General features: G+C 42.1%; 1 protein-coding gene across 1 annotated transcript in view; it reads left to right on the top strand.

The window, feature by feature from the left end:
* rgs12a (regulator of G protein signaling 12a) overlaps positions 1-20,830 on the top strand; it is a 59,486-nt gene extending 38,656 nt beyond the window's left edge. Inside the window, 9 exon segments of the mRNA XM_036146441.1 lie at positions 81-178; positions 349-540; positions 656-729; positions 810-936; positions 1,371-1,467; positions 2,126-2,184; positions 2,642-2,753; positions 2,969-3,532; positions 17,041-20,830. Coding sequence (XP_036002334.1) covers positions 81-178; positions 349-540; positions 656-729; positions 810-936; positions 1,371-1,467; positions 2,126-2,184; positions 2,642-2,753; positions 2,969-3,532; positions 17,041-17,327 — 1,610 coding nt within the window. The 3' untranslated portion in view covers positions 17,328-20,830.
* Positions 20,831-25,198: the final 4,368 nt, after the last annotated feature.

Raw genomic sequence — 25,198 nt, 5'->3', positions numbered from 1 at the left:
CACTTTATGTGAAAATGTGGTTTTAAGGGTAAATTCTGATGTTAAGCACCATGACGAATCTTTGCTGTGCTCCTCGTCAGACTTCTGGGGCAGCAACGGTCGGAGAGAGTCTCAGGGTTCCCTGTCGTCCAGCGCCAGTCTGGAGATCCCCAATTCTGTGTCTGCTGCCAAAATGGAGGTAGGTTCCCGCTGGTCACATCACCATGGAAACACATAGGACAAAGCCCGGTGAATTCATCATAATAGACTAGAAATCATGCCTTGATAAGCCCACGCACTTTTTACCCTGAGCAATATAAACAAAGGTGAGCGTTAAATTGCCTGTTTTTGTGAATCCTGTGGCCTCAGTCTGACAATCGACACTCAGTGGGAGCGTGGGAACGCTCGGCCAGACACTGTAGCGTGCTGCTGCCCGACGGCTCCTGCTCCTCCATCACTCTGCGGCACGGCGCCTCCATCCGAGAGGTCCTCCAAGACCTGTGTCGCAACATCTGTGTCAACATCGCGGCTGTGGATCTTTTCCTTGTGGGAGGGGAGAAGGTTAGGAAAGAGTTTCTTTAATTTATTAAGATGGATAAGCCCGCTCTAATGAGATTAGACAGATATGGCAGGAATCTAATCCAATATATGATGTTTTGCTTTTTGTTTCCTGCAGCCTTTGGTGTTGGACCAAGACTGCATGACGCTCTGTTCACGAGACCTAAGAATGGAGAAGCGCACCTTGTTCCGGTAACTTTCTCTCCTCTATCTGTTTTATCGCCGCTTTAACTGTTTCCCCTCAGTAACTCCTGCCATTTGTTGGCTCTTAGGTTGGACCTGGTGCCTATCAATCGCTCCGTGGGTCTTAAAGCCAAACCTACAAAGCCGGTCACAGAGGTCCTCCGTCCCGTGGTGGCCAAATACGGCCTGAATCTCAGCGATCTCGTGGCCAAAATAGTAAGTTATCTCCGGTGGCTGCGACGCTTTAATGTCGTTCAAGCTCCTGTGCACTGAGACAGAGCAGCCAGTGAAGCGAGGGTGGAGTATCATGGTCAGGGGGGGCAGGGAGACGACCACATCCTTTTCCATCTGTACACCGTGGTTAGAGCTCTGACTCAGCCCAGCATGTGAAGATGGAGGAGCAGGGCTATAATTAAGAATGACGACACCCCTCAAACACGCCGACTCTTTGGCCCTCCCCTTAACCCCTGTCAGGTTTATTTTAGTCCTGCGGCTTTCCAGGCATTACGACTGCATTATACAGTAGACCGAAGCTGAAGGAGGGCTTATAAATTAGGCACAGGCTCACGGGGCCACAAATATCGGCCACATTCTGCGAGGTATTTACGGAGCAACAGGTGAAGGCACTAACACGCTGCGTTTGGCATTAGAGCGGAGAGACCGAGCCGCTGGACCTGGGCGCGCCCATATCGAGTCTGGACGGGCTGCGAGTCGTGCTGGAGCGGGCAGACCCCTGTTCAGGCAAAGGTAAACGCACCGGACACAAGTTTCCCCTTCAAATGTTTCCAAATTGTCCGATTTTCATTTTCAAATTGTCCTATTCTGAGCACACATCACAGTGCCTTGCAAAGGTCCCTTTCATATTTTTGACACAAACTATTTTACTGGGATTTTGGCTGATAGAGGAACACAAAGCACATCTGAAAAAAATGCTTGCAGTATTTGCTTGGTTTTCGTCTTTCTAAAAAGTGTGACGTAGATTCACTGAAGAAAGTATCCCACGGTATGATGCTGGACATAAAATTCACTTTTGGTCTCATCTGCACCTTCTTTGGCCAATCCTCTTCTTAGCTTGAGGCAAACCGTAACATTTAGAAGGTGCTTCTTATATGATAATGCCACTTTTCCATTAAAGCTGATTGTGGAGCAAAAGTTGCGGATCTCCATTATGAGAGAGTCATTTTCCCTGGATTATATTTTTGGGTGTCAGACTAAAGAAGGCCACGCCTCCTATGTGTGTCACACTTTTTACGATTTCCGTTTGTAAAACCGTTTTATCCCACTGCGATGAGAGAAAACGTTAGAAAGTCCAAGCAAGGCACTGCATCAACTCATGTTTTACTAAATCGATCTCCTGGAGGAATTCACTGTGTCCTCTCTCTCTCTTTCTCTCTTTGTCAAACAGAAAAATCCAAGTCTTCCTCCCTAAAGGGCCACCCTCCAACCAGGAGTTTTTCTGCCGCAGTGAGTACCACCAACACATCTTACCCTTCCACATGTCTAGTGACGAGGGCCCTGGGGTGGTGTCGTTTTGTCCTCCTCTATTGCTGCGCTGCTTCTGCAACACTCATTATTTACTTCATAGTTTCCAAAATTGGCCTTTTAATTAACGCTCCCTTCGTGTTAATCTGTCAGTTTTTGTGTATTCTTCACTCCAACTCGACCTGCTGCTGACTCGGTCATTCACATTACCCCCGCTTTAAAGAACAACCTAGAAACGACCCAGTCTAGACCAGTAGAGACACAAAAGCCCTGAGATGGGGGAGATTTGTCTTTGAACAGGGGTCTCTGTAAATCTGGACTCTGCTCAGTAAAGTGCCCAGCAGCTCATGCTTAGCTTCCCTCTCGCAGCCACACCTTCCCTACCCCAGCCCATCCCTCCATCCCCTAACAGAGTGCATTGTTATTGTTGCATCTGCAGGGAGATGAGAGGTCATCACCAAAGGACATTTCTGTGAGAGCGAGTGGACCAGCCTCAGCACTCCCAGGGGAAAAGAGAAAACAGAAAAAGATTAATATAGATGAAGCTGAAGGTAAATGCCCCCCTTCTCTTGATTTCTCTAGTCTTCTTTTTTAAACCTTTTTGGTGGGTTTCTGTGCTTTGCTTTGCCTCTGGACTAACCGATCAGGATCTGTGTGTGTGGTGGGAGGTGGCTTTGGTGCTTTTGGAGGCCAGCTAATGTTTCTCTTATCTGCTAAAAAAAAGGTCAAATAAAGGAAAATGTGATGTTTTTTTTTTTTTTTCTAGAATTCTTTGAACTGCTAACCCGAGCTCAGAGCGCCCGAGCCAACGACCAGCGCGGACTCCTGAGCAAAGAAGACCTGGTGCTTCCAGACTTCCTGCGCCTGACTCCGCCCACCTCCTCCTGCTCCGCCTCCTCCAATCTGGCCTGCTCCACCCCGGCCTCCCTGAAGCAGAGCCGAGAGAACGGCGTGCCCCCTCGGGGATCCCTCACGTCTGCTCTGCGCTCAGAGAGCCTGGACTCTTCCCTCAGCTCCAGCGCCAACGGACACTCGGCGGCCAGGAGGTGCCTGCTGCCCCCTCCCCGCCACTCCACGTTCGGCACCCACCTCTCCCCCATCCCCCGGCCCTCCGACTGCCGACCGAGCCTCCGCACGGTGGAGGAGGACGCCCACGCCGACCTGACCCTGGTGGGCGAGGGCGACATCAGCAGCCCCAACAGTACTCTGTTACCCCCGTCACCTTCATGCTTCCCATCCCTGGAGATCAGCCTCCCTGAGGCCAACTTCACGCCACCAACACCCTGCTCCCAGTCTCAAGACACAGGTGGAGAGGGAAAATCAAGTTCAGGTATTTCTACAAACCAGTAACAAACCAGTACTGTGTGTGTCCGTGTGTGTGTGTGTGTGTGTGTGTGTGTGTGTGTGCAGTTGTGTTCAAAGTAATGAGTTTAAAAAAGTGATCAAAGCTCAACACCCTTATATCGTTTATTTCCATGGCAAAAAAAAAAAACCCTGAAAGAATTATCACATTTGTTCTCACCCCACAGAAAGTGAAGAAAAGTAACTATTTTAAAAGTAAACTTTACAAACTCAAATATTTACAGTGCTTTTGTGTGAATCGCTGAGCTGACTTCTTTTTTTTTTAGCTTTATAACAAGTGTTAACATTTGTTTTTCATGGAGTCGACCATCTTCTGGCTCAAGCAAACCGATGTTCCAGCCCTGGAGGATTAGACTAGATTCTCCTCTGCTTTTATCGCTGAAGTCTCCACATGTTTCATGCCTCGTGGGTTTTCTACACAATTTAGGTTGAGGGATTGGGCTGGCCGCTCCTAAATGTTAATCATGCTGGCAGCTGCGACTTGTCAATAAGGGGGCGCTGGGGAGTCGCCAATGTCAAAACTGCAGGAAAAGAAGTGTAATTTAAACAGAAATTACAGAATAAAAAGTAATTATATCTGTTCACTCATAAAATGTGTCTAACTTTTTAACCATTTTTAAGCAATTCCCAATTCACACGTTTTAATGGCGAGGGGCGCCGTCCACATGGGTGTGTATGTACGCGGTCTAGCTGTTAGCTTCCATGTGACTTTGTGCTGGTCTCTAATTGGTTACCTAAATAGTCTCCTCAGGGCGCAGCTCCCGTGGCCAATCAGTGCTTTTTGTGTCGTTCTTCATCCAATCAGTTTGATTCATCGTACCTGTCTTTAAAAGTCACAGCCCCGTTAGCTCAGACGCTCCGGCTGATGTCATCACACCTGATGCAAACGGACGGCAGTCAGACAACAACAAGCAGACAGGAGGGAATGGTGCAGCGAAAGAAAAAAATGGTAATTTATTTACAAAATTATAACTTCTCGAGGCTTTTGCTGGAGGAAAAAAAGGACCAACCTTAAAGCTAGGGTCGAGGATTTTTCTGGATGTTTCCCCAAGTCCCTTCTTGATTAACTGCGCATTTACAAGACCGTCTTACCTTGCTCTTCGGGAGGATCGCGGGGAAAAAATCTCCCAAATCCACTCTGATCTTATTTCTTTCTACTGAGGCCTTCGTCTTCTGCTCATAAACATGAACGCGGTTTGTTTCTTGCGACTCTCAGCCGTCTTCAAATTCTACGGTGAGACCAGCAGAGCTGCAATGAACGGCTAACCGCTAAGCTAACCGGATACGTAAACACATAACGGTGCGCATGTGCATCCAGCAAGCGCAAACTAACGAGGAACGTGGACGCACACTGGCGTTACGTGATCGTGTCAGAATGATGGCATGTGGGACAATAAATAGATGAGGTGATTCCCTTGGAACTTGAGAGACAGAGAGGTGCAAGTATACAATGTGTGTGGGTGAGAGCAGGACCAAAACTCTAACAAACCCCTGCCCTTCAGATTGGGTTGAGTTTTTACAGGCCTGCAGCCCCCACAGAGAACGATTTTTTAACCTCCTTTTTCTTAATATATAATGTATTCACTACTTTCAGAATGGAAGGACCATTTTACCCAGTGTTTCTGAACAGGATTACCAACTATAGCTTTAATATTGTGTTGCTCTGCTCCACCTCCAGTGGCTCGCTGCTTTAACCAGACCCGTATCTAATCCTCATCTGGATTGCTTCCGCCGGCTCAGACAAACAATTTTTATCACCTTTCTCTTGTCAGTACACAAAAGTAACAGTATTTCTTTGATCGACTCTTGCTGAACCACTTTTGGCAACTATTTTATCCATTGAAATGGCAGCTTTTCAGTTTTCAGGTCTTACTGCTTATGTTTCCATTGTGAAGCAGCGAAGATGATTTTGGCTGTGCAGCCAGTCATTTATGCGCTTCTTTAAATGTTTCCCCCTCTTCAATCAACTTCAAAACAGAAGTACAATGTTCTTCTGACATACAACATCTGCAGCCTCCGTTCTTAAACAGGGGCCTCCTGTTTGTTTCCAGATGGAAAGCCACAAAGCCAATATTATGAATTAAATTAACGATTCAGTTAAACAGAATCAGCGACATGCACGTTGTGACGGCTGAGTCTATCGGTTTTCTATTAATCTACTACACCTACTGGTAAATGATTTGCTATGTAGATAATGCAATCTTTTTTTTCTTTTTTTTTTCTTTTTTACCCAAAGCAGTGATCGATTAGGTTCCTGAGGTTGGACATGTGTTACTTTGAATGCAACTGTACTTGCATGTGTGTTTAATGTGGTCACAATGGTACCACTGTGATGGTAAAACTCCTCCTATACTGACTGACGCACTTTAATGACAAATTGATGTTGATTCCCTCAATTTGCCGGATCTGTTTAGCTCAACGTGTGTAAGTGTGTGTGTGTGTGGGTGTGTGTGTGAGCGCATGCGATCGACCCTGGTAACCATCCTGTAAATAGCGACGTGTATATTTTTTTCCGTGAGTGACGTTTACCTGAAAAGTCCAGTGCTGCAAACTGTTGGGGTTGACCGTGTGACTGGGGTTTCCCCCCGGTTGGACACGTTTCCACTTTGTTTTATAGTTTCGGGTGCATGCAAGATGTGTTTGCAATTTCTTATGATTTATGATCGACTCAGAATAAATAAAAAAAAACAGGTTTCTTTTTCTGATCAGTATTTGTTGCACAGTAAATATTGTACTGAAGAGCAGGGGTGAGGCCAGCCGATCAACTGAAAGTGGTGACACATGAGCTGCAAGTCCTGAACAGCCGATCCAAACAAACGCCGTGTTCCTCTCCATCCCACCACTTCTAGTTAGGAGCAACTCAACAATGTCACCGTCACAGGATTCTTGTTTTTCTATCATTTCTTTCGCAAACCCCCTTTGAAGCCGGTGAGTCACAGAAGTTTTTTGTCGGCTCTCGTTGCAGCAATCTGAGCAGTTGTGAAAATAATTAGTCACCGGCCAGTGACATTGTTGAGGTGCCCGTCATCCTTATCCGGCTCGCTCGCTTCCTCCTCTAGGTGCCTGTTGTAGATAATCACTGCCAATAAACTCTGTACCTGTGACTGAATAGATCTAATAAATGTCAGAATTGGAAATCACTCTCGTCCTGTCTTTTTACACGTTCGTGAGATCAGTTCTCTCTCCCCGCCGCCCCCGCTCCCCGCCTCCGCATGCCTTTTCCAGTTCGCCCCTTTAGCTCTGTCTCCTTCTCATCTTGTGGCGTTCTCCACTCATTAGCTCCCACTCCTTTGTGTACTTTCCCCGTCGAGCGCCGCCGTCTCTCGAGCAGCGTGGTTTTTTTTTTTTTTTTGCTCACTGCGGCCTGTTTGCTCAGTCTTCTGCTTGCATGGCCTGCCTGCCTTTTTGTGCTGTAATGTTTGTTTTCATCGGGGTCCACCGCTGTGACGTCTGTGGCTTTACGGCGCCTCGCAAAAGTATTCACGACCCTTGAACTTGGTCAGCAGAAAGTAATGCAACACTTGTTAGGTGAAGGAAGCTGATGCATGGTTTTGTTTTTATGTGGGTGATGTGCATTCGTCTGTGAGACAACTTTAAATACTAAATAAAAGGAAACAACTGCCTTCAGAAGTCACCTTATAGGTAAAGTGAGTAGGACTGGATAATATAACAAGATTTTTTTTAAAAGAGATATAAGATGAGACTATATCGTTTACATTGAGATGATCTATGTTGCTTTATAATTATACTTTTAGGTATTCTAGTAGGTTATTTTACAGCCGTTTTCACATTTATTTACGGCTTGTTAAAAATTGTTCCTGTGAGACATTTGGGATAAAGCTTTGATTCATAGATGGCTTTTTATAATTACTTTACTGGGGGAAAAAGCATATTGCGCTAAATATCGTATGTCGCCATTCAGCCTAAAAATATCTGGATATTATTTTTGCTCCATATCACCCAGCCTTACCTGTGAGAAATGTATTTTCTGTTATAATCCATCTGCTCTGTGAAGCACTGGGAGGTTTGTTTAGTGAAGAAGCAGCATCATGAGAACACACACAGGTCGGAGAAAACCTGGAGAGCTCTGAACCAGGATTAGGCTGTAAAACGAGACCCTAGTCTGAGCTCCGTTCAGTCTGTCATCTTATGTGTCAAAGATTTTGGCGGCTCTTCTGAGACATGCCCACCCGCCTAAGCTGACAAGGAAGGCAATAATCAAGTAATCTGTCTGAGAAGGACCCAAATGTAGAGCAGTGAAGTGATCGGGTTTTAATAAGACAGGCCAGGGCAATGGGGAGCATAAAGTCAACGGAAGAAACCTGGTAAAAGCAGAGAAAACCAGCGCACCTTTATACTGTGGGGAGGCGTGGTTAATGACGGGCACTTCAGGTGTTAATCAGGATATGCGAAGCAGCTGAGGAGGAAAGCTAAGCAGGGAGATAGACTGATCGACAGGATGGGCTGAACTGAAACACAGTTGAAATTATCAAGGGAAACCGAGCCGAGCTGTAAATTCAAAATGAACAAAGAACCCAAAAAAGGCCTAAAGAACCTAGCATCAAAAACACCCCAGGGTGAGCTGCAGAGCTCCACGGCTCAGGTGGGGAGTATCTGTTGATGGGACAACCTCAAATCTGGCCTTTAAGGAAAAGGGGTAAGAGGAAAGAAAGAGTTGAACATCTGCCACACAACCCATGTAGAAGTCACAGAAAACATGGACATGCTGCTTAGGCCTCAGACTGGTTGCTTCCATACAAAACATTGTTGCAGGGAGGTTTTTTGTGTTTTCTACCAAGGACTGACAACCCTTGTAGTGGACACTGACTTTGCCCATCATCCTGCGACATGTTGGTGACTTGGACGCCGCTCAGAGATCTTTCTGGCAATCGTTGAAAGTTAATCTGTTAGAGGCTGATCTGAGACTCGTACGAGGGGATCACCTCCCAGCAGGACAGCGACCTAAAACATAGAGCCAGATCTACACTGGAACGGTTCAGCTCAAAGCATGTTGACGGGTTAGAATGGCCTAGTCAAAGTCCAGACCTTAATTATAGTGAGGCTCTGTGGAAATAAAGCATTATTTTGATAGAAATTCTCCATCCAGGCTGACTGAACTAACAAAGGCAAAGGTTTAGACGTGCAAAGCAACGATAAATGCACAATCCACAATTATCCAATATTATTTGAGAAGCATTTTGCTTATCTTCCTTCCACTTAACTACTTTGCTCTGTGTTGATCTATCACATAAAACCCCAAAGTAAACCGAAGCTTTTGCTTGTAAGGTGATAAGATGGGGGGGAAAGTTCCAGGACTGTGAATACTTTAGCCGGCTATCGCACTTTGATTGGCGAATTGTGTCTTTCGTCCATCTTTTGCTTCGTTGCTTGCAAGGTTTGCGGCGTTCATTGTGTGTTTCTCGTACGGATGTGTGCTTGTTTCAGAGTATTGTGGTGAAACGGTTGATTATGTTGAAGGCTGCTTCCACAGCGCCTGTGCGCAGGCATCCAGTCGGGATCCACGCGTCTTCATAGCATCCAAACCAAAATAAAAACTGAAAACGATGACGGGTAAGGATGACACAATCTCCTCTCTGGATGCCGAGCGCATCAGACCGATTCTGCCCACCACCGGGAGCCATGGTAACCTTATCCTCGGATTGACTGCGCCACAGATAGATACTGTCACTACTTCTTCTCATCCGTCTCCCTCTCTGCCTCTTTATTTTTATTTTTTGTCTCTTTCCAAGCCAGAATAGAAACTCGGCAATGATTCAGTAAAGCCACCTCACTCCAGGAAAATGTGGAAGTGCAACAAGTTTAACACGCCTCTGCTTCTTTTTTTTCCTCCCCTCCACTTTTTCTAGACTTTAAGGAGTTGTTAGATTTGTATTCAGGTGGCGAGTCGTGCTGGTCGAGCCTTCACGAGAGGTTTAAAAATAAAGACTTGTTTCCGAATGCATCCAGGGAGGCCAAATAACATTTCCCCGTGCATCAGTCCCTGCCTAATTTCTGCATCGCTGTTAGACTGATGCCCTCTGCTGTTCCCAGGGAAATGCGTGTCATTTCCCCACATGTGACGCAACACTGCTGAAAATACAGCTGAGGGGGATGAAAGGCTTGTTCAGCACCGTGCCGCAAAGTGTGCGTAATTGTTAAAAAGCTTCTGACAGGGCAACACAGGGTTTCTGCTGCGGTAGAAAAAACGACAACAACGGAGCCTAAAGTGCCGAGGCATCCTGAATGTTTCCAGGCTCACATGCTGTTTGATTGCCTTTGCTTGGCCTCTAAAGTGCCAATTATCCCCGATTGAATAGTTAAAATAAAACCCAGGGGGTTCTGGTCTCAATCCAGTAGACTGGAGCTACTCTGTTGGTTGTGCATATCTCCACTAGGGGGCGACATTACACAGTCTTTCAAAAGGAGCTAATTGCTCAAACATCTATACTAAATCTAAGTCCTCTTGTATTAGACCAGTAAGCAGTCTTTATTATTGGGTATTTCTTCAGCAGAGATGGACTAGTCAGGCGTTTATTGGATGAAACCGGCTGGGTCTAATCTGCTGTCAAAGGGCTACAACATAAACCGATTTCTGAAAAGTAATGAATTCAACAATACATGTAGGGTTTATGGGATTATCCCCATCAATGCATCAAATATATACCCGAAGTTCATTAAACTTAGGAAGTGAATCTGTTGATGTTTGATGATGAGTTAAAAAATCAAACAAACATAAAAATCTGACTTTTTAGTATTTGACTTGCCAATAACCTTACAAAAGTACAGCTTCCAAACAAGAACCTTTTATTCAGATTTTTTTACCATTAACTTTTTATTCCTTTCCAACAAACAAACATAAATATAGACCAAAAGTTGCATCTAATGTTACCAGTGAGGTCTGTTTGCTGTACAGCCATCACAGCATGTGACCTACACATGCGTATTTCTTAGTTTCTTGTAATAAAACGTATATATTTGATTTAAATTTGATTCAGTTAGATGTGAACAGCTCTTTGTAATTAAACACAATTAAAACGCAAGTGAAAGTGATTTGCTTACGTTACAGTGCTTTGTAAGTGTTTGACCCCTACAGATTAATTTCTTCAGTTTTTCTCTTTATGTTTTAGCTCATCAAACAGCGATAACTTGAGTTAACAGAAAAGCATTTTTCAAGTCATGATTTCATTTAGGAGGAAACAGAACTACCCTTACTAACCTTGGTCTGTGTGGGAAAAGCTACCGTACCTCTTGTTATATCATGAATTAACTGTGATTACTACATGTCTTGCAAAGCAAAGTCAAGTACATTAGAGCTGCAACATAGATGAAACTTTTGATCAGGGTCATTTGGGTAGCTTCTGTAGTCATTTTAATTTAAAAAAAGAGTAAACACATTTGTCTGACAATAACTGGCTTCACACAACCAGTAACCACCAGTGGGAAAAAAAAAACAACTTTTTGTCATTATTCATATTCTCCGAAAAATGTCCAGAAATCAAAAAATTCTGTCAGGATATGTGAACTTAGGAGCACAAGCGTAAAGGGGTCGAGGAAATGTGTGGTTAGTCATAACTAAGCATTAAATTTCCTCAGCCACACCCAGACCTGATCAAGAACTCCCTAAAAAAGAACCGTCTGGCAACATGAAGGAGGCTAAAAGATATTTGATAATTGTGTGATTGTGCAACCGTAACAGGAAGAATATCTGTGTTATGCTCCAGGAAAATGATCCAAAGCACACCGGCAAGTCTTCCTCTGACTTGTTCAAAGAAAGCTGCAGGTTTAGGGTGACCTAGTCAAAGTTTGGAGGGAAATCGGACGCTGTTGTAAGACCTTAAACGGGCCGTTCTGGATTGAAAACCCAACAATGTAGCTGAATGAGCTTCTTCAGGTGCTCATGTATTTTGCTTGTATTGCTGATTGAAACAAAAAAAGTTCATCTAAGTCAAAGGTTTCACGTTTTCTGACTTGAAGCTTTCCAGACTTTGGATCCTTAACGCCTCTGAGGCCTTTGAAAAACTTTTAGAACCAGACTAATTTGACAGTGAAGGGGGGGGGGGGGTCTTATCCGGTCTGTTTTACAGACAGTAGCACAGACCCAGTTCACCGGCGACCGGAACCAAACCCGAACCCGGCTGGCGTATGCAGCAAACCAATGGCACTGCTGCCAACTGCAGCCAGAGGGCTCTACCACCACAAAGTAACTTGGAAAAAAGCTGTTGCAAGTTTTAACAATATCAGAAAGTAAAATAGATAGAATCCTAAAAACTGTGCGTTAAATAAATGTATAGATGTCAATGGATTGCTGTAGTTGCTATCATTGATTATGTAAGCAACCCCCAGTCAGAACCAGCCAATGGAAAACTGGCAGATTTCTAACTCTGCCCCATTTATTGGTTCATCTCTAGATTAAAGGATTCGTTTTGAGTCCAGGTCTTCTTGGAGCCTGTGAAGTTTGTTTCAGCGTTGAGGCTCCAGTTTTCCTCAGGCTCATCCAGGGCCTTGTCAGATCTGAGAGCCGACAGTCGCTCACTCTGAGCCAGCCTCTCTATCCATCTGACAGTGAGAGCAGGACTCGACACAGATCTCTGGCAGCGGGCCTTGGTGAGGACTGTTCCTGGGTCTGATCCAATCCTTCTCCTGCCACTGCTGCCATGAGTGCAGGAGGCATGGCAGTGCTGAAACGCTTATTGTTTTAACCTGTCTGACTGCACGGTTTTGGAGCTGAAGTACAAAAAAGACACATTTAAACAATGCCAGATGATGGCATGTTGGTTACACAGTGGAAGAGCACGCCGAGTGAAGTGTCGGTATGCAGATGGAAGCAAGATAAAGACTGCTCCATGTTGTCTCAACTCCTTTTAACTTAATTAGAGCAAAAACTTTATTGGCACGGCTGAACCAAAGGCATAGTTTTAAATCTTTTTTTGCTTTCACATTACGCTCCAGTCCACCATCCAGACAAGTGATTTATTTTGGCAGCTTGCTGACAGATGTGCAGTCCCGGTGGGAAGATTACATTTCCTGATCATTGGCATGAATTGTCACGATCGGAACAGAGGGACCCAGTATTCAATATAATATTCAACCAGACAAGCAGAAGTATGTTTAAGAAGATGTATTTTCAGACAGGTGGTGGGTGTAGGAACCGGGGTGACAGACTGGTATGTAGTGCAAGACTGAGTTCGTGGTCAAAAACAGTTCCAAGTCATAAACCGGGTATCCAGAAGAGCACGACAGTCCAGAGCAGAATCCAGTCTCGGAGTCGGGGAACACATCCAGGTACAATGCACGGGCAAGCATACAGGCTAGACGAGGACAGGCTGGCTCGGAGGTCAGGTAGCAGGTCCGGTTTGGTACACAAGCAGGCAAACTAAACAGACAGGGATCAGGCAAGCTCAGATAGTCCAGGGACAGACTTAGGTCAGGCAACACAGGTTAGCAATCACTCAGGCAGGAAAAACAGGTATACAGGGGTCAGGCTGGCTCAGAATCTCTGGAGGCAAATGGGGTCAGTATCGACGGGACAATCAGAAATTATAACGCTGGATAAGACTCACCAATTGGCTCGTAATAATCTGGCACTGATGTCTGGTCTGAGGGCTAGTTATATACTGACAGAAGCAGGTGGATAAGATGAGTGGTGATGAGAAACGAGGCGGAGCTGATCAGGTGTGTTGTGTGAGTAATCAGACCAGCATCGGTGCTGAGATCATGACATGAATGGCATAACCACTGTCACAATTATACAGACAACTCATAAATACAAGCACCCTCACTAATACTTGGATAAATGTTCCTTAGTGAGTTGCAGTTCAACCCCCATCCTCATTTAGCAACCACCAAGCTTCAGCTTTGGTTCTGGCTGGATGTTTGACCCCTCTTCCTGTCACAAACGGTAGCGATCATTTAGATTATTTTGTTTGTTAGCCGCCTTTGCCCATTTCAAAATCAGTTTTGATGTCTGTGTAAATCATTGCTTCAGCCTAACGTGGTCCCCTTCGGTTGAAAGGAATTGGGCGGGTTTGTTTAAAAAGAAGTCGTGAACAGCAGAGGCTAAAACACCAGCTTCTTTGTCCACAGTGAAGCAAAAAATTATTTCCAGAAAAGGGTTTTGTGAGATGAAGACTGAGATGTTTAGAAGCCTGTCTGGACGGGTCGATGTGAGGATTTCAAACCCAGAAAAACTGTGCAAGCTGTCAGGCACCGTGGTGGCATTATCATGCCGTGGGAAGGTACTGGTGCATTATTCAAAACCAGGAGAATAATGAAGGACTACAACTCTCCAACGCCACACCAAATCGGCATTAAGACACGGGTAAACCTGGACTTAGAGGTAGTCATTCATCATTATTCCCAGTACCACTGGCAGTGTAACAGCCACAGTAAAAAAACAACAAAAAAAACTCAACTATGCTGAAAACCTGAATCAGTGGCAGGAAAATAACCAGTTTAAAGCAACAGGAACGGCTAAATATCCAGACAGAATAAGGTCGTCGGTGGTTACAAAAAACAACAACCCTGTAGTCGAGACAACAATTACCAAGGGAACTTAACCGAATATTAGGGTATGAATGCATTTGACCCTGTTTGGAGAATAAATTCAAAGTTGTGCTTCCAGTTTTTGTTTTTAAAAATCACTAAAGACGGTTGCTGAATGATCATCCATGCAAACAATCAGTGAGTCTTATAGAAACTACACTCAGCATTTTCCCAGAGATAAACTCTCATTTTTATAAGGTTTTTTAAATAAAATTTAATATTCTGGAGTGTAGAACCACACAAATAAGTAATTATCTATCATTTAACGATGGTCACATAAATGTTGCCAGTGTTGTTTGCTTACCTAACTGTTGCTATTCTTGTGAACTATTTTTTTCACTAATAATATATAAGAAACTCAGTTCAGATTATTTCCAGAGCAATTTTTTTTTTTTAAATAAAATTGATGAACATTAGAATTAAAATGTGTTTTTGTACACCTTTTGTTTGAAATTCATTTGCATAAAGAGTTTATAGTTTCTGAATACACTCCACGTCATCACACGTGTCACTCAGTTATGAGTACCATGAATTCATCCGTCACTGTGGAAAAATCCACTGACGTGCTCGCCAAGATGGCACAAACTGTAGAAGAGAAGCTGAGAGCTTTATCTGTACCCAAAATCCACCTCAGCACGAAGTACTTCGCCTTCTTTCACAACTTCTCAAATTCTTCTGGAAGTTCAGGAAGGTCATTCACCCGCTTCGTTCGAACTCGCCGTTGCTCAGCGAGGGGAAGTGAAGGTCAGCTGTTGCGGCTCACAGAGCGTGTTTACAGCCCCGCCGGACAGCAGTGAATCACAGCCTGCAGCTTGCTCTGCATTTATGTGTTAAAGTGCTCGGTTTGGAGCCGTTCTGCCCTCTGTGTTTAGAGCCTGTGGGGCCTCACGCCGGAAGGCTTTCTCACTCATCCTGACTCTGATGCCAGAGACTTCAGGCCCCACCTGCAGAACGACAGACAAACGTAGGAGGATGTTTTTTATCGTTATGTTTCAGTTTGATGAAGTCAAGCTGGCTATGAATTAGACATAAAAACACTGATTGCAAAAACACAACACACTACATATGACATCAAAGCAGTGACTCATGAGGCCTTTCCACGTGTCCGTGTTCATTTAGGGCTCTCTAAGATTAAGTAAGCTGGAGCTGAAGTAGATTTATGCCCAACATTCTTGCCCTGATTGCACGAGATAACAATGAAACATTAACGCATGAGAGTCAAGTGACCGTTAAACAAGAATATTTATAAAACGAACACACGCAAATGACATAGTTCCTCTTGACCAATCTGAAATCTAATCATACAAAACATGACTCAGGAAGAATGAGCACGTCATAGAACTGAGTTCTCATTCAGGCCTTTTCTAAAACATCTTAAAGAACTCACCTAGTTGCTGTACTGTTGATTTTAAAGACAAGAGAAAAACAATAAAACACAACTCTTACATTTTGTCACATCACAACCACAAACTGTGATAGACGATGTAAACGGGACTTCTTCTGATTCAGCAGCTTTCTTCTGGTCACTCTTTTATTAAAGGCAAATCGGTGGAATGCTCTACTGATATTTGTCCTGGCAACAGATTATCCCACCTGAGCTTAGGATCTTTGCAGCCCCTCCAAAGTTACCATGGGGTTCTTCTGACTTTTACTCGTCCTCCCTGTGAGTTAAGGTGGGTGGCCATGACAGCTTTAGGCTGTTTGAGCAGAGGCTTTAGAGAGCAAAGACTTGGGATTAAGAAACTCTGATACGGGTGCCGCTGGTGATGAATTTCTGGTTGTAAGTATTTTGGAATGAATCAGTTGTGATGTAGAGCTAATAAGCTTTTGTTGAGTCGTTCAAGCGCAATGACCTTTGCTACATCTGAACGTGCAGAGCAGGACATTTTGAGAACTCCTCGTCCAAACTGATTCAGACAACGGTTGAACCAGGAGCGACAGCTGGTGGCTGCTTGTGCTGCGTTTCATTACCTTTGTGAATCAGAGTGCTTGGTGCATGGGGAGTTTTTGTGTCAGGATGTGGGCAAGGTGGTTGCAGGTGGGAACTGCTGCTTCTCACACCTGCAATGGAGGGGAGGGACTCCTGGAGTTAGTAATGTTATGCAGACCAATCCAAACTGCTGCTGAGAATCTATTATTTTAAACTTCTCGCTGCAGCTTCTCTCAGATGCCCTGATCTCTTTGGTAAGTTTGTTCTTGCCTATTAGTTGGTCCTATGCAGCTTGCTCAGATGTGAAGTGAACCGTGGTTTATTGTTGTTGTATGTGCAAAAGGTCTTGGTCTCTAACAGTGATGAGGCTTGCTATTAGCAACACAAGCTAATAATGTGTTTAGTACTTTGAAACATTGTAGCAAGACTGCTACTAAAGGAGGCTGTGTGGTACTGTGTGTAAAGTTATGAGTCAAATCTCAGCAAAAATGCAACCATCTCTAACGTTAGATGCAAGGCAGCCATTTTGGATTTTCAGATCCGTGTTGTTGGGAAACGTTTTACTTTTTTTCCACCTGGATTTCTGACTTTAGGGCATATTTCTGTAGATTTTCTCAACCTAGTAAATGGAAGTTTCAACTTCTGAGTAAAAATTGAGCACTCAAGTAAACTGAATCCTTCAATCAAAGATGCAGCTGTAAAACACAAAACAAGAATTTTTTGTATATGTTTCTTTTTTCATATGACCTAAAACTGAAAAATTATTTGTTACATTACTTCTTTTAAAGTGCCTTCCGCTATGGGGAAATCTCTGGTGGTACCTATTACAAAACAAAACACTGGGACTAGTATGCCTTTTAACTTTTGGCCTTGGGCAATGTTTATTCAATAATAAAAGCAAAACCTTATGAAGTATTTTGCTCCTGTGATCCTCAAAGACTCAGATGTTTTGCCCCTTCATTAAGCACCAACTCATTTTCCTTGTATTTTCCTCATGTGCACAGAGAGAATACAAACAACCCACAGCACAAAGCCACCTGCTGACAGAGCGGATGCTGCACAGACGACGCTTCAGGAGGTGATGGACGTGGAGGGGGTCCACCTCGAGGAAGCCAAACTCGAAGCGCCCCAGGGAGAGGACTCCGAGCTCAGCTTAAGCTTTCAGGGCTACGTCGCCGAGCTGCGGCAGTGCCAGACCAAAATGAGGAACGCCCAGATACCCCAGAACGGCCGTAACTCGGCAGAAGGCAAGGACTGCCAGTCAGACATGTTCAAGGCCACGATTGTCTGAAGGGAACAACCCCACCCTCACACACACACTACTGCACTTTTTAAGCCTGAGGCACTGATGTCTGAAAGAGGATATGTTAAACCAATGGGCTGCGTGTAAAGGTGTCATCTCTCTTTCTGAAACAAATATGGCGACAGAGGTAGTTACAGCAAGAACTTTACAAACACTCATGAGAGGCGTGAATGACATGAATTTGGGGCTTTTAATTATTCCTTTGAACCGCGGTGGAACGATAAAGCTATTTCAGTAACGTTTGAAACAATAAAGCACAAGTTTGAAATTGTAGTGAGTTTTCTCTAACCCATACAACATCAAAACATAAACCCTACTGTTGGGCTGAATGTCCCTTAACAAGCTGCACCCCCCAACCACGTGCTTTTTGTAGCGTTCAACAAGCCTCTGATATAATTAGGTTGACCCTACTTGGCACAATTGGTACAGTTAAGGCAAAATGCTTGATTTCCTGGTACACACCTGGCTTTTAGTGCACAAGTATGCGGATTAACTTAATGTTAGGCTTCTTTATCATCTTATAATGCCAAGTTGTGTTTAAGTTTCAACTATCTAGCTGTTGAGCTAAGGTGAAGTTGGAAAACTATTATTTCATTCATTTTGTGTGATGCAGCAGTAGCGCTGGCAGCCAAACAGACCCTCACCATGCTTGCTACAGTTCGAAATCTTCACTGCGGGTGCGTAGATTACTCTTTATCGTTTTGGTAAGAAAAATAAATTCTCCTATACTCGGGTTTACAAAGAAGAAAAAATATCTTTTCAAAAATGTCTCGACTTACAGAAGTATCCAAAACCCTTTCTTTCAATGATTTTGTTACGATAAGAAGACTGTTTGGCTACTGATTGCTAAACTGTCAAATATCTAAACACATCTTAACGAGCTTCCACCTCCTACATCTACCACTGGTTTGAATAGAAAACAATAGAATACAATAAAAATGCCTTTATTGTCCCACAGTGGAGAAATTTGAGTCCGGCAGTGGCAAAAACACATAGAAGACAATATTAAAATGAAAAGAACAAAATTTTAAAGGGAAGCTGTAGATCAGAAGAGAAAGATGTTATCTGGAAGGGGAAAATATATTGTGCTATTATTAATTAATAATAATGCCGCAGTTAGATAAAACTTTTATTTCCAAGTTAAAATTTCCAAGTTAAAATCAAACAAAGAATACAGAATGACAGTAAAAACTGTGCAATATGCATGTTTGTAGAAACAAACCCTCCCAGAGAAACTAAAAGGTGTGCAAATAGACACAAGCACATGAGACACGGTGTAAATGGTTCTTGATCAGATGCAGAATCCGTGCAACCATTAGCACGCTTGTAAACATTCACTGAGTTTTTTGGGAGATTATAAAGTCTTGTAGCAGCTGGGAAGAAGGACCTGCGTAAGCACTCTTTTGTTTCAGTAAAATTTACAAAGGCTCCCTAAATCACCTTGAATTCTTTAAACATTCTTCTTATCATTTAGGCCAAATAGCTTAATCTTTGTCTCATATGCACATACAGCCTCTTTTAAATGACATTTGGTTGGGGAAAGGTGGACAGCTGCAGATGTCAGTCGAGCTTGAAGAGCAGCATCTTCCTTGGTCGGCACCCTCTCATTTCAGGATGTTGGGAAAAATGTGGGTTCACTGTGTTCATTCAGGTTCCCATTAATAGGTTTGACCCTGGGTGATAACCAACTTCCTCCAATCTTAAAGGAGCTATAAGTAATACTGACACCTTGTGGCTCAAATCGGTACAACAGCTTGCCAATCAGAACAATTTAAACGGTGTGAAACCCTTCTGAATTTTTATTTACACAGAACAGGTACATGATGATGTATTATGTACTATTTCTGGTCTGCTTCTCTTACTGGCTTCCATGTTAGCAGGCTGCTGCTCTTTTGCCAAGATAAAATACAAAATGCTGTGCTCTCAGTTTCAGGAACCCTGGGAAATCGCATATGATTGGCTCAGGAACCAGGAAGTAAACACGGGCTACACTCTGAACCAAATTAGTTCCGGACCATAACTCTAGGTTTGAAAGGAGAAAAACGTGACTAAGACATTGTTGATGGAGAGGATCGATTGTTAATAGAGAATGTTACTTCTGTCCCAGGTGACAAATGAGAATGATTTAGGTTGATTTTAAAGTAAATATCTTTCTTATAGCTCCTTTAAGGGGACAGTTTTAGTTCCATTAGCTAAGACTGATCTAACACATACATAGACACTGGTTAGGAAATGGACAAAGCAGATTAACATTAAAGGGGTCTAGTCATGTATTTTGACCATAAAAAGAAACCACAAAAAACTATATATCCATCTTTAAATAAAACAAAATACGGCAAGCGTTTTTCCTTATAGTGTTTACTTAGTCCTTTTTGGGCAGTACTGCAGAACTATCAGAAACAAGATGGCAACAATTGACAAACAGAGCAAAAACAATGTGTAAAACACAGAAATAAAATATAATAAGCCAACAGGGTGGAAACCCTTTGTATGTAACCAGAGTGAGCTCCTGGAGTACAAATTCATGAAGTCATCGTATTTGATGACTTGGACCCTTTAACTTCTGAAATGGCTTGATGTTCAAACATCAACCCTGTTAAAAAAGGTGTGAACATTTCTTAAGATAGCGCCAGAAAACCAAACAAATTTAAATGAACTCTACAATTTCTGTCAAGAAGTGTTTTGAAATATCCAGCCAGAATTATCCCAGAACCTTGTTGATGGCTGCAAAAAGCATATTGTGTAGGTGTACCTTGCCAAGTTACATTTCACTAAATATTCAAAGGGAGGGATATACATATAGTTTTAACCTGTGTGGCCTAGAGAAAATCCACGAATTCAAACTTTAAATAAAAATTTTTGTTGCATGATTATTGTACCGAATGGTATAAATTTATCCTTAAAAACACAAAATTATTTTGGCATTCATGCCCGTGTCGAGTGTAACTTCTCACTGGAACCGTATAGCTGTTTAAAGTTACAGACTATGGTTGTTAAAATTTAGTATTGTAATTTTTGGAGAGTGACACGTTATTATTTTTTGTATCGTTAACTAATGAAGTGAAATGTAACTATATTTTTAGCCATGTTAGACTAAAGGAAAAACCCAGATACAGTCCTACCTTGGAGTACTATTTTCTATTGGGGTTCAAATGTTGTTGATTGTACAATGCCAACTCTTAAAATCCATTACTCTGTGGTGAAAAACTGTTTATTTTTTATGTTTCAGTTTTACTTTAAAAATGAATATTTTCTAACTGCTGGGATCTGTTAGAAAGGAGAACCACAATTTAGGCAGGGCTTTGTTTTGATGATCAAACGGACGGCGAGGCGCAGTTTCTCAGAGTATTTTCTTGTCTAAACGGTCTTCCTCTGTTACAGTAATACCTTAAACTGTACCTCTGTTGTCTGTGTTTTCTGCTTCTGTGGTTTTGAAATTGTCTTAGATTAATGAATGATTAAAAAGCCTTCATGGTGACTGATTCAGCAAAGCGACGTTCTTGCCTTTTGTTGGAAACCTCTGCTCAGCTTTGACCCAAAGTGTTACTAATACAGATTTAAGCCCTCCCACTTGATTTTTTTTACCCTGGTTAATGGCTTTAAGTCAGTGAGTACTGTCAATAATTAATGGTCCAGGTATTTTTGCTGTTTCCTCTGTTAGGAAAACGTTCTCGCGCAGAAGGATTGGGGGATAAACTGTCCAGCCTCCTCTTTGTATTCCCAGCTCAGCATCTGGAGAGAGATTATTACAGCTGGTGAAAATTACAGGTTAAATTGTGGGACTGGGTACTTTGTCTTGATGCAACATGTCAGAGCTGGAATGCTGACAACAGATGAAGCTTAAAAGATCAGAGTGGCTCTTTACTTTCATACCATGCTCATTTCAAAGGTTTAGTTATTAATGAGGTCTTTATTAGATCTAAACTCCTTCCAGATGTTAAATACAGCCTTAAACTAGACTTTCTCTTTCCTAAAAAAAAAACAAAAAAACAGAGCATGACAGAACCTGTTGACCCAGCTGAGGAGGTTTACCTGCAAACACTCCTTTCACCACTCTGCCTCAGTCATTTTTCTCCCCCTCTATCATTGCTACAGAACCGTGGCATGATCCGTTTTGGGTGTTTTAGTCTGAAGCAAGACACACTCACCTCCACGAATTAGCAACAAAACTATGTTCACACCAATTTAGCAAATGTCTGTTGGCTTCCCTATGGTGCTCCAATAGATACGGTAGAACCACAGAAGAGGAAATTTGCTACGTATTGTAGTAGTTCGTGTTTAAACACTTAACTTCCTTTACTTTGTGCTCCAGATCACACTCACTATTACTACTGTTGCGTAATTTGTTGCGGTTGTGCCCTTTTTGTATGGACTTGGAAGGGTTTCTAGTGACACAAAGGAAGATATCAAGATATAAAACACCTCGACATTTGTTAATACCCCTGGTAAAGACTTTAAAAAAAGTTAATATTTTATTGCACTATCTTCGTTAAACACTAAAGTATCAGCAACATATGCTACATTTACCTGTCCCACATTGGGAAACATATGCCATATTTAGCATTTAGTTTTCCTCTTGTAAAGTTTTCTTGAATTAGAACAGACGGAGCGATCTTCAGCCATTCCTCTCTGCAAGCTCTCTCTGGATCATCCATCAAAATGAATCATCTCTAAAAATAACCAAGAATCGCCCCTGCCATTTAGCACGAACGCTGATGCAGCTACGTTAAAAAATGAGGTAGACAAATAGGAAACTTTTGTGTTTTAAAAACACACAGTTGGCATGGCGACACTGTCAGGGTGTGATCTCATGTAGAAATGTTCAGGTGTTGGCAGCCAGGTCCTTTCATCATATGTCACCGCAGCTTTCAGACGTTAGACTGTAATGTTTTCTGTCAATTCACTTTGCTGACATTTGTTTACTTAAACATGTTTATTCGGCGCTGTTGAATTTTCTTTTTACACTTCACATGCTTGTATTGATGGCTCTGCCTCCAGTCAAACATACAATATGTGGTTCACAAAGCCTGCTTTGATGCATTCACTGGTGCTTGGAAATTGGATTTTTCCCCCTGTAATGACTGGTGTAAGGCAAAATATAAAAGGTGGAAAATAAAGTAAATGAAAAAACATTTTTCTCATCATACGGCCTCACTTTTTAACAAAAAATATTCATCTGTATGGTAAATTACAATCACTGGTGAGAACAGCTAGCTAAAAGGTTAGCGTCACTAGCTCATATTCCACAAACAATATTAGCTTCACTACGAATAAACTGACAATAAAGAAGGAAATTAGTGGAAGCAACCACTAAGCAATGGCTGTCAGTCCATGTCATAACTCTTCAGACAAAATATGCTGCACGCACACACCCGGCGCATGTTTAAATTTTAAATTTTGCATGACAGTGGAAGCATTTCAAAAGAATATTGTATATATAATATGTATATGTAGATCCCTCAGTGCCCATGCAGCGGTATCTTAAAGAAAACGGTGTGTGGGCTGGAAGTCAATTTTGCCAGTTCTTGTGAAGGAAACAAGCAAACGGCTCTATGTAAACAAACATGCCTAACAGGCAACCCACCACACTGTAATACAGTGGTTGCTTTTAAACAGTATAAATGAAGTGCCAGTGTTTTGTAGCGAAGTGTTGGAAAAATAATAGAGTCCTTCTGAACCTACTGACCCAAAAGCCTAGCTCTGAGTCCAGTCTCCTTTCACCTCACGTGGTGCCTGTAACGAACGAAGCCCAATTACTCTATTAATTAAATGCAACCGCCATCAAAGTTCTGTCTGAATGGTCCAAGACCCCAAAGCGACCTGCATGCGCATATAACAGAAGAAGACGTCACACAGCAGCGGAAACCAGCTTCTCTGTGTTGAGCAATATTAAGATCACATCATTAAAGAAGAAGAAAAATAATAAGAAAACATTACCGCTATTACTGGTTTTTTTTGAGGAGCTGTGACTGCTACTGCTGTAGAGAAGTCTGTGGATGTGTAATGAGAGCCAGGACAGTGACGTAAACAACAGATGAACATCACGTTGTTAGCGTACTTACATGTATCGAAGCTCAATAAAGTGGAAGCTAACCGGTAATCAAGCTGTTTCTAAACTTGGCAAACACGATCATGCGCTGAATGAAAAGTTCGTTCTGTAATTGTCTGTTCTAGGATTGGCGCAACTTTACCCACCATTGATTATAATAGTAAACATTTTCTAAAACAACTGTGACTTCATCACAAAAATTCAATTGATTTAATTTTTTTAAATAAAATAACATAATACAAGGGTGCACACTGCTTCAAAATTTCTGTTCATTATAAGAAATGCTTATGATCCAAAAATCAAGAATGTGGGATATTGTTAATCCATTTTTGGAAGGGGACACAAATTCTGGCAGGCTCAGCATGATAGCGTCTGTTTCCCCCCCAAAAATAATGGAAATCTGTTGGCTGACTTTGTGCAAGATTGGGACAGAAAGACTTAAAAATACAGGCCACTAATCATAATCTAAGGATAGCATTGTAAAATAAAATACAAAACCTGTTAAAAAAGACGGTGATGGTAGGATACTTCCAGTCTGTATGTCTCTGGCCCAAAGACAAATGTCAAAATACCATTAGAAAGATTTAATATTCAGTATTGAGAAGAAATAATTTTAAACGTTCCATTTTATTTTCATAAAATAAAATTTTCATAAAATGAAAATAAAATTTATACTTTTTAAACTCCTTATGCATAGTTATATTTTTTTGAAAGATACCTTCTAATTTCCTTAATATACTACTTCTTGATCAATATAAAATCTCATTGAATCTCGATTTGCCCGATCAAAATAATTTTGACTGTAACTTTATTCAGTGTTTATTTGATCACATTTGGGATCCGTTTCATATAATCCATTCATGCGGTCTATAGCAAAACAAAAATACACGAACAAACAGACAACTGTGGAGGATTTTTGGTGTCAGCAGACAGACACGTGACTGTCTGATAACACAAAGCAAATATTTATTATTTGCTTTATATATTAAGACATCTCGAAATGACCACTTTCTGAGAACGTGTTATATTGAGTGACCAATCAAGTCTAAACAGATGTGATTATCCACATATTAGGCAAACTTTCTCGATTTGTTCAAACAGTCCCGTACGATATCAAGTGAGGACAATAAATGTGAAATGTTCTGTTTGACCCACTAACTGAATGATAATGTAACGACACACTTCTTTTACTTTGTTAACAAAAGAAAAAACATCTCTATTTCCACGTCTAGTTGGCTGGAAATGAGGCGGAGTTGACTAAATTCGCTCTCCCTGCTGAATGCATGTTCCTGACGTAGGGGATACAAACTCTATCGCGAGGATAACTTGTTTGGCACAACGCCGTTGTAGTGCCAAACGACTTATCCACGCCAGAATTTGTATCCCCTGCGACGGGAGAGTGCTTGAAATCAATAAAACTGTTAACCTCCAGTATTGTGAAGTCTAAATATTTTTAAACATCATATTCTAATAAATGGAAAATGAAACAGATTTTTTTGAAACTCCTCATAAATTGTTCTATTTTTTAAAAGCGACATATCTCGTTTTCTTAACATGGTTAATATCTTAAAATGGTTCTTGGTTGAATTAAAATCTCATTAGATATGATGATTTTTTAACTTTATTCAGGGTTCATTTGATCACACTTGAAATCGGCTTTATATGATCCATTCATGCGGGTCTATCTCCCAAAAAAAATATAAAAAGAAAAAAGACGAACAGGTAGACAGCTGTGATGGACTCAGGAAGGTGGATTTGTGGTTTCAGCAGACAGACATGCGACAATCTAATAACATAAGGCTAATATTTT

The sequence above is a fragment of the Fundulus heteroclitus genome, chromosome 14, assembly GCF_011125445.2.
Source record: "Fundulus heteroclitus isolate FHET01 chromosome 14, MU-UCD_Fhet_4.1, whole genome shotgun sequence".
Lineage (NCBI taxonomy): Eukaryota > Metazoa > Chordata > Actinopteri > Cyprinodontiformes > Fundulidae > Fundulus > Fundulus heteroclitus.
Note: the sequence above shows the minus strand (reverse complement) of the source record. Positions and strands in the feature narration are given on the sequence as shown.